Here is a 12,571-nt window from a genome sequence, read left to right as displayed (position 1 = left end):
TCTCAAATGCATCAAGTACAGAATCAATACCCTCGTTTATAAATTCATTCATAAATAATTGCACGATCTTTCTTCTCCCCTTGCCTCATCTAGAAATCTAGGCCAATGTCCCAGCTTATACCTCTCAGTCCTCCAACTTTGGCCTTTCCATATGTCTATGGATAATCTCCACAATCAGAGCAGATCCTTCAATTATTGTGAACCTTTTCCATGGATCCTTTCACCTTGCAGTTTTTTGCGCCACATTTAAGAATCTCAACATGATCTTTGGACGATGCTTTAGATCATCCCTCCTAATGCTTCACACTGCTTAGCATCTATTTCTCCTCTGTAAAGGACCTTGGGAAGCTCTCCACATTGAAGCCACCGTATAAATGCAAGCTGTTATCCATTCTCATCTTTTACCTATCCTCCTATCCATTAACGTGGTATCATAAGTGCATCCATCCTTGCTCAACTTAGATTACGGATATTTTAATAAATATGCAAGGTAAAGTTGATTCTTTATATAAATTTTCATTACCTTGGCTCTCCCTTGATAGTTGAACGTGAGGACATATTCTCCCCGCTGTGTTTCACTCTGGCGCACAAGGAAGACCCCGTGACCCTCGGTTCCTGGAATCTGTACCAGCTGAGCTGCTTTAAATCGTGAGATTGGACCATGAAACCAGGCATAAGATGAGAAGAGCCGGTCGGTCTTGTGGTAGGACTGTTCTGTTGAGCAATGATGGGCAGCTCCTGAAAACACAATCAGAAAGACAACAATTGTATCTTGTCTTCAGAATATTAGAACATCCAGGGGGAGGGATGGAAATCATGTTGATGATTTTTAGTAAAAAAACTTAGAGTGCGAGTGAGACTGAATTTCCCATTTTTCAGATAAAATCAACAACAGGATAATTTTCAGTCTAGATAGTGAATCACTTGTGGCAAATAATATCTAGTGGACTCTTTTATATCAGAGGATCATAAGATGTTTAACAATTGTTGGAAAGATCTTTAAGAAAGGCAATTAAGGTAATGGGTTGCATGAGCTGAGGGCAGAAACAAATATATTTTTAAAGTTATATTATTTCTATACATGGCTTTGTTCAGAAAGCATTTTAGGCTGCATTTGGACCACCTGATCACTGAAAGGGTACTGTAGCTTTCCAGATGGTGCAGAGATGAGCAGTGTTGCTAATACCAGGTATCTTGAATTTGAATTAGGAGGGAATGTTAAGTTGTGCTTACTTTTTTGGTAAGAGGAGACATTGTGTTGATTAAGAAAACAATTAACAAAAGCCAACCCAGTCAAATTATTCAAGGCAGTGAAAGGTTCAAATGCCAAGGGATACAAGCCAAGGGTAAGAGAACTTAAATAAAAGCTTTTGCCAAAGAATAATAGTGTTGGGGAATATGTAAACAGGGATGAGCAAGGAGCTGAATAGTATAAATGGGCACAGGATTCATTTGAAGAGATTGAGTAGTATGGTGGAAAGGCAGGTAAATAGGCCAATTATGCAATCTCAGCATAGGACTGCTGCAGCTAGGAACTGGAACCGAAATGTGGGTTAGTGACTTCCTTTATCCTGCCATCATTTTTTGGTACAGCTGTGGGGCACTAACTGCTAAATTGAAAATTGTCTCAAAGGCCTTCTCAGGGGGTGACAATGTAAGGGTGGCCCTCAAAAAAGGAAATGAAAATTCAGAATTGAAATAATAGAATCATACAGCAAAGAGGGAAGCCATTCAGCCCATCAAGCCTGAGCTAGCCCATTGAAAGAGGTATCCAATTAGTCTCACAACCCTATTCTTTCTGCACAGCCCCACAAACTTTTCATTTCATGTATTTCTCCAATTCGCTTTTGAAAAATACTTCTCAATTTGCCTTCATCATATTTTCAAACAGTGCTTTCCAGATCACAACAACTTGCTGCACAAAATAAATATCACATCTTCCTTCAGGTTCTTTTGCCAATGATCTTAAATCTGTGTCCCCTGTTACCAACTCTCCCACCAATGAAAACAATTTCTCCTAATTTAAACCCCTCGTAAATTTGAACACCTCTATTAAATCCCGTTTAAACATCTCTGCTCCAAGAAGAGCAATTCCAGCCTCTTCAATCTCTCCACATAATTGAAGGCTTTCATCTTGGATGCCATGTTTTTAAAGCCATGTTCAGCACCCAGACTAGGTTTATATGCTCCAGCTACATCATAGGAAGCCCCCTAACTTGTGCAGGAGTTTGTGCACAAGCTCCAGAATACTACATGCTAGCCCACCACACAGGCAATGTCAAACACACTGGGTACATACCAGGCTTCGGGCATTCAGGTAATATATTACGAGACTCCTGTACTTTAACCACAGCTCTGCTTCAGGTGCCAAGGATCACATTAGTGGTTCCACACTCTCTTTGTAAATGTGGATATACATATAAGAAGCTGTGTTCTCCACAAGAGCTTGCTATCCATTACACTTTTAATAGTTAATCAATTTTGAGAAGTTTCATGCTTGGTCTGAATCAATGCTAATTTTTTTTTTTGCTGTATTATTGTAAATTGCCGTACATCCAGAACTCAACTTAGAAGTTCCTTCTTACATTATTAGTATCTGAATGCCTAATATGTTTGTAGCATGTTCTTCTGTTGCTTTAACCACTTGAAAGTAACCCTTTGAACGAAACAAACTGATATACTATTTGCAACAGTAATTTCAAGGCTTATATGAATATATAATAAATACTTCCTTATTCCAAATTTTCCTCCCTCTTGCCCTCAAGGTGCGAATACAACTTATAATTTTATGGGCTGGGGTAGATCTCCGCTCTTTCCTCCTACTGATCAACCTTCATGTGTGAGACAAACAACAGTGAACAGTGGCAGACTATTCAGCTAATGGAAGATGGATATAAAATGGGTGTCATGGGGCCCAATTTTGAGAACCAAAAAACCCACCCAAAAAGCTTGAAAGAATTTCCTCCCGGAAATGGGTCGGTGTCCCTAGTGTCCGCATAAAACTGTCGTTAAGCTTCTCACTTACATATGTAAGTGACCCAATGCCCAGTTTAGGCCATTTATAGAAAACAGTCTGTACTGAGTTGAGCAGGAACCAGGCCTGTTCCACCCACGGTTCTTCAGCAGCCTAAACAGTGGCTGCCAAGGAAAGATTAGATTTTAAAAAAAGATTTCTAGAAATGTGGCTGTGCACCAGGACAAGCAAAAACACTTTCTCTGACTCCACAGTATTCCCGGTTGCCCCTCACCCCCCAACCCTGTACTGCTAACCCCACCTCCCGGGAGTTACCTTTGGGTTGCAGGTAGAGAAGCATATTGTCTAAGTGTCTGGCAAAATGGATAAGGTGTGTACAAGGCATTGGCAGCTCACACAAGTTAAACACTGGGCCAATTAATTCTAGTTTCACGGTACTATTTTTGCTTTTGTTTGCTGAGAGTGGGTGTTTAATGAAGAAACTTGATTGGGACAAACTAGGCCATAAAAGCTTGAAAATGCAATATGTTTTCTAATATTCATGTATCAGTTGTGGCTCAGTTGGTAGCACTCTTGCCTATGAATCAGAGGGTTGTGGCATCAAGTCCCACTCCAAGACTTGAACATAATAATTTAGTGCTATGATCCTGGACCAGACCCCAAAATCAGGTAGGATCCGGTTCGGGATAAGTAGATAAAGTTTGAGATTGAAGACACTTGCCAAGAGAATAAAGCCACAAGATTCCACGGGTTTTGAACAAACAAAAATCGACTTTATAAAAATAAAAATAGACAAGGTCGGAAAGATAAAACAATTTACAATATCTATCTTATACTCTAACATTCAAGGTTAATATGAGGTAAATGCGACTCAACAGACAAACTGTGGTCCAATACAGCACACTGCACAATAAAGGGCAGATGCGACTAAGGCAGATTCCACGGATTTCTCAACAACACATCCAGACGTCATTAAACACAATAAGTCAACCAATCTCATTGAAACTCTGTCTCCCTCATGAGGGATTCAATCTTCACCTTCGAAGATCTCGCCTTGGAATTCTCTCCAAAAGTCGCTCCAACTTGGATGGCCTCAATGATGGCACACATCCCTGCACTTCAATCTTGTCCCCTGAATCTCTGTTCCCTTGGATTCCCAAGTATGCACTCAAGCACCCACTCACAAGCACTTCAACTCTTCAGCCACACCGAGCAGAATACTACTACTCCAAAGGGTTACCTTTGACCCAATGGCCCGCAGTATGGAGTCAACAACTCTCTGCTGCTTCCTTTGATTATCAGGTCTCCTCCTGAGCTCTTTTCGATTGCTAGGGCTTCTCCTGAACTCTCACCACTTAAAGCCTGCCAACTGCAGCCTTTTTTCTGCTTGGAGCCTCTATCTCTACTCCTCTTGCTGCTTAACTGGGACATCTCCCTGTCCCCTCTCCCTTTGCGACCTCTCCCCGTCCACCCCTGGAACTTTTCTTGATTATGGCATGCCGCTTCCAGGTCACATGATCCCATTAGCGACTGTTTTCTTTTTGCGCAGTGTACTGGGCCCGTCCTCAACCCGAAGAACTACGAAAATGCCAGATTTCACTCACCACTTAAAGTCTGTCAACCGCAGCCCTTTATCTGCTTGAAGCCTCTCTCTCTGCTCCTCTTTCTCCTTTACTGGGGCCTCTCCCTGATTCTTGCCTGAGACTGTTCTTGATTATGGCACTCCACTCCCACGATCTCATGTTTGCACTGTTTTCTTTCTGCCCAGGTGCATTGGGCCCGACTTCAGCCAGAAGAACTACAAAAACATCAGACTGCACACCCGCTGCCCATATCCAGCCCACACAGGCACAAAACCCCCAATGCATGCTGGGAGTTATAGTTCTCAGCCTCTGCTCTCGATGATTCCACAACACTAGACTGACAGCAAGCGAAATAGAGTGCTACACTGTCAGAGGTGCTATCTGTTGGATGAGATATTAAACAGCGGCCCCCAAGGCCCCGTTCGCTCTCTCAGTTAGATGTAAAAGATCCCATGGTATATTTCTAAGTTGAGCAGTGGCCTGCACTTCGAAAGTGCTTTATTGGCTGTGAAGTGCTTTGGGATGTCCGATGGTTGTGAAATGCACTTTCCATGCAAACGCAATATTTTCTTTTTTGAATTCACAATATTTTACTGTGCATTCTCCAGATAGTGACACTACTTCGGCTACATAGGGACATAAAGACATGATACACACGCACAAGTAAATTGGTATTTTTGTAAAATGTTTTAGTGCAACACCTTGCAACGATTACAATATCCAGCAACAGCTAGTTTAATACTTTGTCGAACTTCAGCTAACAACCAGTGGTCTTTAAGCAAGTCACTGCTTGGGTTCCTGGTCAGCAAACTTTAGCGATCACTTTGACTTAATGCAATGTTGTCCTGGCTTACTCAGTGAATATTGCAACAATGGTCAAACGTCCAGTGATACATAAATATATCCTTGGGTGTTGTAATACTAATACTTTCTACTATCCCCCATTTTTAAACTTTTCAAATTGAAAACCTCTTGTGGGTAAATTGAAGCATTTTTAGACCCAGCCACTAGGTGGAGTACCTGGCATTATGGATCATAAGAGCAAATGGAATAAGAACAGGAGTAAGCCAATTGACCCATCGAGACTGCTCGCCATTCCATAAGATCATTGCTGATCTGATCGTGGCATTAACTCCACTTTCCTGCCTGCTCCCTCCATAACCCTTGACTTTCTTGTTGATCAAAAATCTAGCAGCCTTGAATATATTCAATGACTCAGCCTGCACTGCTCTCTGTGACAGAGAATTCCAAAGGCTGACTGATTGCTTTCGCTGTTCAGGGAATCTAAAACACAGGGCAGTTTCAGCATAAAGGGCCAATCGTTTAGGACTGAACTGGGGAGAAATTATGTCACTCAAAAGGGTTGTGAATTGTTGGATGCTCCGTTGTTGAATACATTTGAGGCTGAGATGGACAGATTTTTGGTCTCTCAGGGAATCAAGGGATATGGGGAGCAGGTGAGAAAGTGGGGTTGAAGTCCATGATCATATTGAATGGCTGAGCAGGCTCGACAGGCCATATGGTCTCCTCCTGCTCCTATTTCTTGTGTTCTTGTATTCTTCCTCATAAGTCAACCCTTTTATCCCAGGAATCAGCCTCATGAACCTTATCTGAATTGCTTCCAATGCAAATATCCTCCTTCTTCAGGTACCATGCCCTAAGAGGATGTTGTCAACCATGGACTTCCATTGGATTGGTCCATAATTACTCTTGGCAAAGTATTGCAGTGGTTGGTCATTGCCTTCTGCAATATGGCTGATTAGGAGACTCTAATGCAAGTACATCCCTCCTTAAGTAAGGAGATCAAAATTGTACACAGTACTCCAGGTGTGGTCTCACCTGTACAGCAAACTTCCCTTATTTATGCACCATCCCCCATATAATAAAGCTAACATCCATTTGCCTTCCTAATCACTAGCTGTACCTGCGTGCTAATTTTTTGTGATTCATGTACAAGGACACGCAGATCCCTCTGTACCGCAGGATTCTGCTATCTCTTTCCATTTAAATAATATTCTGCTTTTTCTATTCTTCCTGCCAAAGTGGACAATCTAACATTTTACACATTATACCCATCTGCCAAATTTTTGCCCACTCATTTAATCTATATCCCTTTGCAGACACTTTGTATCCTCAATTCATTCGGTCCCATCATCCAAATCATTAATATAGACTGTAAATATTTGAGGCTCAGCACTGGTCCCAGTATTCCTCTGCTAGTTACAGTTTGTCAACCTGAAAATGACCAATTTATCCCAACTCTCTATTTCCTGTTAGTTAGCCAATCCTGTGTCCATGCTCATATATCACCCCAACACTGTGAGCTCTTACCTTGGGCAGTCATTCTTTATGTGGCACCTTACTGGATGCCTTTTAGAAATCCAAATACGCTACATCTACCGGTTCCCCTTTATCCACACTGCTTGTTACAGCCTCAGAGAACTCTAATAAATGTGTCAAATTCCCTTTCAAAAAACCATGCTGACTTTGCCTGATTTTGTTGCGATTTTTTAAATGTCCTTCTTAAAAATGGATTCTAGAATTTTCCCAATGACAAGTGTTAGACTAAATGACTTATAGTTTCTGCTTTCTGTCTCCTTCCTTCCTTGAATAGTGGTGTTACATTTGTGGTTTTCCAATCCACTGGGACCTTCCCAGAATCTAGGGAATTTTGGAAGATTACAAACAATGCATCCACTATCTCTGCAGCCACTTCATTTAAAACCTTAGGATGCAGGCCAACAGGTGCAGGAATTTGTCAGCCTTTGGTCACATTAGTTTTCTTAGTACCTTTTCTCTAGTGATTATGATTATTTCAAATTCCTCCCTCCCCTTCACCCTGCTTTTCTACTATTTTTGGGATACTTTTTGTATCTTCTACTGTGAAGCCAGATACAAAATATTTGTTCAAAGTCTCTGCCATTTCCTTGTTTTCCATTATTAATTTCCCAGTCTCATTCTCTAAGGGACCAATGCTCACTTCTGCTACTCTTCTTTTTTATACACTTGTAGAAATTTTTGCAGCCTGTTTTTATATTTCTTGCTAGTTTTCTCTCACACTCCAAATTCTCCCTCTTTATTATTTTTTTTAGTCATTATTTACAGGTTTCTGAACTTTTACCAATCTTCTGACTTACCACTAATCTTTGGGGCATTGTACATCTTTTCTTTCAATTTAATAGCATCCTTAACTCCCCTAGTTAGTCACAGATGGTGCATCTTTTTCGTTGAGTTTCAATGGAAGATATCTTTGAGAGTTATGAAATATCTTATTAACCATATGCTACTGCTTCTCTATGGTCTTCCCTTTTAATCTATTTTCCCAGTCCACTTCAGCTAACTCTGTCTTTATACCCTTGTAATTGCCTTTATTTAATCTAAGACGCTAGTCTTAGACCCATGTTTCTCATCCTCAAACTGAATGTGAAATTCTATCATTTTATGATCACTCTTACCTAGAAGATCATAGAAACATAGGAGCAGGAGTAGGCCATTCGGCCCTTCAAGGCTGCTCCGCCATTCATTATGATCATCCAACTCAATAGCCTGCTCCCATTTTCTCCTCATACCCTTTGATCACTTTCGCCCCAAGAGCTATATCTAACTCCTTCTTGAAAACATACAATGTTTTGGTCTCAACTACTTTCTGTGGTAACAAATTCCACAGGCTCACCACTCTCTGGGTGAAGAAATTTCTCCTCATCTCAGTCCTAAATGGTCTACCCCATATCCTCAGACTCTGACCTCTGGTTCTGGACTCCCCCACCATCGGGAACATCCTTCCTGCATCTACCCTGTCTAGTACTGTTAGAATTTTATAGGTTTCTATGAGATATCCCCTCATTCTTCTGAACTCCAGCGAATATAATCCTAATCGACTCAATCTCTCCTCATATGTCAGTCCCGCCATCCCAGGAATCTGTTGGGTAAACCTTCACTGCACTCCCTCTATAGCAAGTACATCTTTCCTCAGATAAGGAGGCCAAAACTGCACACAATATTCCAGGTGTGGTCTCACCAAGGCCCTGTACAATTGCAGCAAGACATCCCTGTTCCTGTACTCGAATCCTCTGGCTATGAAGGCCAAAATACCATTTGCCTTCTTTATCGCCTGCTGCACCTGCATGCTTACCTTCAGCGACTGGTGTACAAGGACACCCAGGTCTCGTTGCACATTCCCCTCTCTCAATTTATAGCCATTCAGATAATATTCTGCCTTCCTGTTTTTGCTACCAAAATGGATAACCTCACATTTATCCACATTATACTGCATCTGCCATGCATTTGCCCACTCACTCAGCTTGTCCAAATCACACTGAAGCATCTCTGCATCCTCCTCACAACTCACCCTCCCACCCAGCTTTGTATCATCTGCAAATTTGGAGATATTACATTTAGTTCCCTCATCTAAATCATTAATATATATTGTGAATAACTGGGGTCCCAGCACCGATCCCTGCGGTACCCCACTAGTCACTGCCTGCCATTCGGAAAAAGACCCGTTTATTCCTACTCTTTGTTTCCTGTCTGCCAACCAGTTTTCTATCCATCTCAATACACTACCCCCAATCCCATGCACTTTAATTTTACACGCCAATTTCTTATGTGGGACTTTGTCGAAAGCCTTCTGTAAGTCCAAATAAACCACATCCACTGGCTCCCCCTCATCAACTCTACTAGTTACATCCTTGAAAAATTCCAGTAGATTTGTCAAACATGATTTCCCTTTCATAAATCCATGCTGGCTCTGTCCGATTCTGCCACTGTTTTCCATGTTCAGCTATTAAATCTTTTATAAGGGACTCTAGAATTTTCCCCACTACCGACGTCAGGCTGACTGGTCTATAATTCCCTGTTTTCTTTCTGCCTCCCTTTTTAAATAGTTGGATTACATTAGTTACCCTCCAATCTGTAGGAACTGTTCCAGAGTCTATAGAATCTTGGAAGATGATCACTAATGCACCCACTATTTCTAGGGCCACTTCCTTAAGTACTATGAGGTCATTAATCAATCTTATCTCATTATACATTACCAAGTCTAAAACAGCCTAGTTGGTTCCAGGACATATTGTTCTAAGAAACTGTCCTGAATACACTATGAACTTAACCGCCAAGCAACTTTGCCAATTTAATTCGTCCAATCTATACGAAGATTAAAATATCCCATGATTATTACAGTACGTACTTACAAGCCCTCATTATTTCTTGATTTATACTCCATCCTACAGTGTAGTTATAGTCAGGGGGCCTATAAATAATTCCCACAAGTGACTTCCTCCTTTGCTATTTCTTATCTTCACCCAAATTGATTCTACATTTTCATCCTCTGAGCCGAGATCATTTCTCACTACAGTACTGATCTCATCCTTTATTAACAGAACTACCTGCTCCCTTTTTCCTTCTTCCTGTCCTTCTGAAATGTCAAATACCCTTGAATATTCAGGTCTCAGCCATGGTCACTTTCCAACCATGTCACTGTAATGCTATCATATCATACTCATTTATTTCTATTTATGTTCTCACTTTGTTCATCTTGTCCCAAATGCTGCATACATTCAGATAAAGAACCTTTCATTCTGTGTTTTTTTACTATTTTCCCCTATTTTGACCTTATTTGCTGGTGCGTTCTTCTGTTTGTACATTCCGACTCTTCTTGTTTCACTCCAGTTATCATTACCTGCAGTGCTACCCTGCACTATTGTCTTGTGCTTTCTCTTTAACTTTCCAAATCTCCCCTCACATGATCAGGAGGCATTTGTTTGTCAATTTAACTGACTAGAATTATGTAACATTTATTTTTTGTTGTACCCAAGTCTGCAGTTACAGAAAATGCTGTCAAAAAGTAAAGATATTTGTAATCAAGACATTAGCTCTTGATATTGTAAAGTGCCAGTAGTACCCCCATGACAGTGCTCACAATAGGTGAGGCGATATAATATTCAATCAGGAGAGGAGCATCACACTTTGCAATGTGGAGCTATGTCTAAGTGACAGATCCTAAAGGCCAATTTCTCTGTAGATTGTCAGTTGCTTTAGATCCTGGCCCTTACACCAAAATAGAAATTTTGAAAACCCAAGGTGGAAATTAATAATCTTGTTGTAAAGGAGCCTCGAGGGAATATTGACCATAATATGATAGAACTTTACATTAGATTTGAAAATAATGTAGTTCAATATGAAATCAGGGTCTTAAATCTATACAAAGGAAACCATGAAGGTATGAAGAGCAAATTGGCTGTGTAGATTGGGAGACTACATTAAAATGTATGATGGTAGACAGGCAATGATTAGCATTTAAAGAATTAATACATGGTTGACAACAAATTTACATTCCTTTGAGGCACAGAAATGCAGCAGAAAAGATGATCCAACCATGTCTAACAAGAGAAGTTAGGAAGGAGCCTATAAAGTTGCCCAAAAAAGGCAGTAAGCCTGAGGATTGGAAACATTTTAGAATGGACTGTAAAAGCTTCTATAGATATGTAAAAAAAGAAAAGATTAGCAACGACAAATGTCGGCCCGCCACAGGCAGAGACAGGAGAATTTATAATGGGGAATAAAGAAATGGCAGAGAAACTAAACAAATGCTTTGTGTCTGTCTTCATGGAGGAAGATTCAAAAAACCTCCCAGGAACACTAAACAACCAAGGGACTAGCAAAAATAAGGAACTGAAATGAATTAGTATTAGCAAAATAGTAGTACTGAAGAAATGAATGGGACTGAAAGTTGATAAATCCCCTAAACCTGACGATCTACATCCAAATGTGCTGAAAGAGGCGGCTGTAGAGATAATGGGTGCATTGGTGGTCACCTTCCAAAATTCTATAGATTCTAGAATGGTTCCTGTAGATTGGAAGGTAGCAAATGTAACCCCACTATTTAAGAAAGGAGGGAGAGAGAAAACAGAGAACTACAGACGAATTAGCCAGGCATCAGTAGTAGGGAAAGTGCTAGAATCTATAATAAAGAATGTGATAACTAAACATTTAGAAAATAATGGTAGGACTGGACAGAATAAACATGGATTTATGAAAGGGGAATCATGTTTGAAAACCTGTTAAAGCTTTTTAAGGTTATAACTAGCAGAAAAGATAAGGTGAACCAGTGGATGCAGTGTATTTGGATTTTCAGAAGGCATTCGATAAAGTCCCACATAGACTACTAAGCAAAATTAGAGCACATGGGATTGGGGGTTATAAACTGGCATGGATTGAGAATTGGTTAACTGACAGAAAACAGAGTAGGGATAAACAGGTCATTCTCAGGTTGGCAGGCTGTGACTATTGGGGTATTGCAAGGATCAGTGTTCGGACCCCAACTATTCACAACCTATCAATGATTTGGATGTGGGGACCAAATGTAACATTTCCAAGTTTGCTGATGACACAAAACTGATGGGAATGTGAATTGTCAGGAGGATGCAAAGAGGCTTCAAGGGATTTAGACCAGTTAAGTGCATAGGCAAGAACATGGCAGATGGAATATAATGTGGAAAAATGTGAAGTTATCCACTTTGGTAGGAAAAACAGAAACGCAGAGTATTTCTTAAACGGTCAGGGCTTGGGAAGTGTTGATGTCCAAAGGGGCCTGGGTGTCCTTATTCATATGTCACTGATACCTAACAAGCAGGTGCAGCAAGCAATTAGGAAGGCAAATAGCTTGTTGGCCTTTGTTGCAAGAGGATTTGAGTACAGAAGTAAAGAGGTTTTGCTGTAATTGTATAGACCCTTGGTGAGACTGCACCTGGAGTATTGTGTACAGTTTTGGTCTCCTTACCCAAGGAAGGATATACTTGCCATGGAGGGTGTGAAACGAAGATTCATCAGGCAGATCCCCGAGATAGCGGGGTTGTCCCATGAGGAAAGATTGAGGATACTGGGCCTAAATTCTCTAGAGTTTAGAAGAATGAGAAGTGATCTCATTGGAGCATACAAAATTCTTACAGGGCTTGACAGGGTAGATGCAGAAAGGATGTTTCCTCTGGCTGGTGGGGGGTTGGTGGGGTTTAGGACC

General features: G+C 40.8%; 1 protein-coding gene across 3 annotated transcripts in view; it reads right to left on the bottom strand.

Annotated features, from left to right (window-relative positions):
• Positions 1-12,571, bottom strand: part of sh2b3 (SH2B adaptor protein 3) — a 214,315-nt gene that overhangs the window by 24,177 nt on the left and 177,567 nt on the right. For all 3 annotated transcript variants that reach the window (XM_078554220.1, XM_078554217.1, XM_078554219.1), the window contains one exon: positions 524-738. In XM_078554220.1, the coding sequence (XP_078410346.1) occupies positions 524-738 (215 nt within the window). The remainder of the gene's footprint in view (positions 1-523; positions 739-12,571) is intronic.

The sequence above is a fragment of the Cetorhinus maximus genome, chromosome 12 (assembly GCF_964194155.1).
Source record: "Cetorhinus maximus chromosome 12, sCetMax3.hap1.1, whole genome shotgun sequence".
In the NCBI taxonomy this organism is placed as follows: Eukaryota; Metazoa; Chordata; class Chondrichthyes; order Lamniformes; family Cetorhinidae; genus Cetorhinus; species Cetorhinus maximus.
Note: the sequence above shows the minus strand (reverse complement) of the source record. Positions and strands in the feature narration are given on the sequence as shown.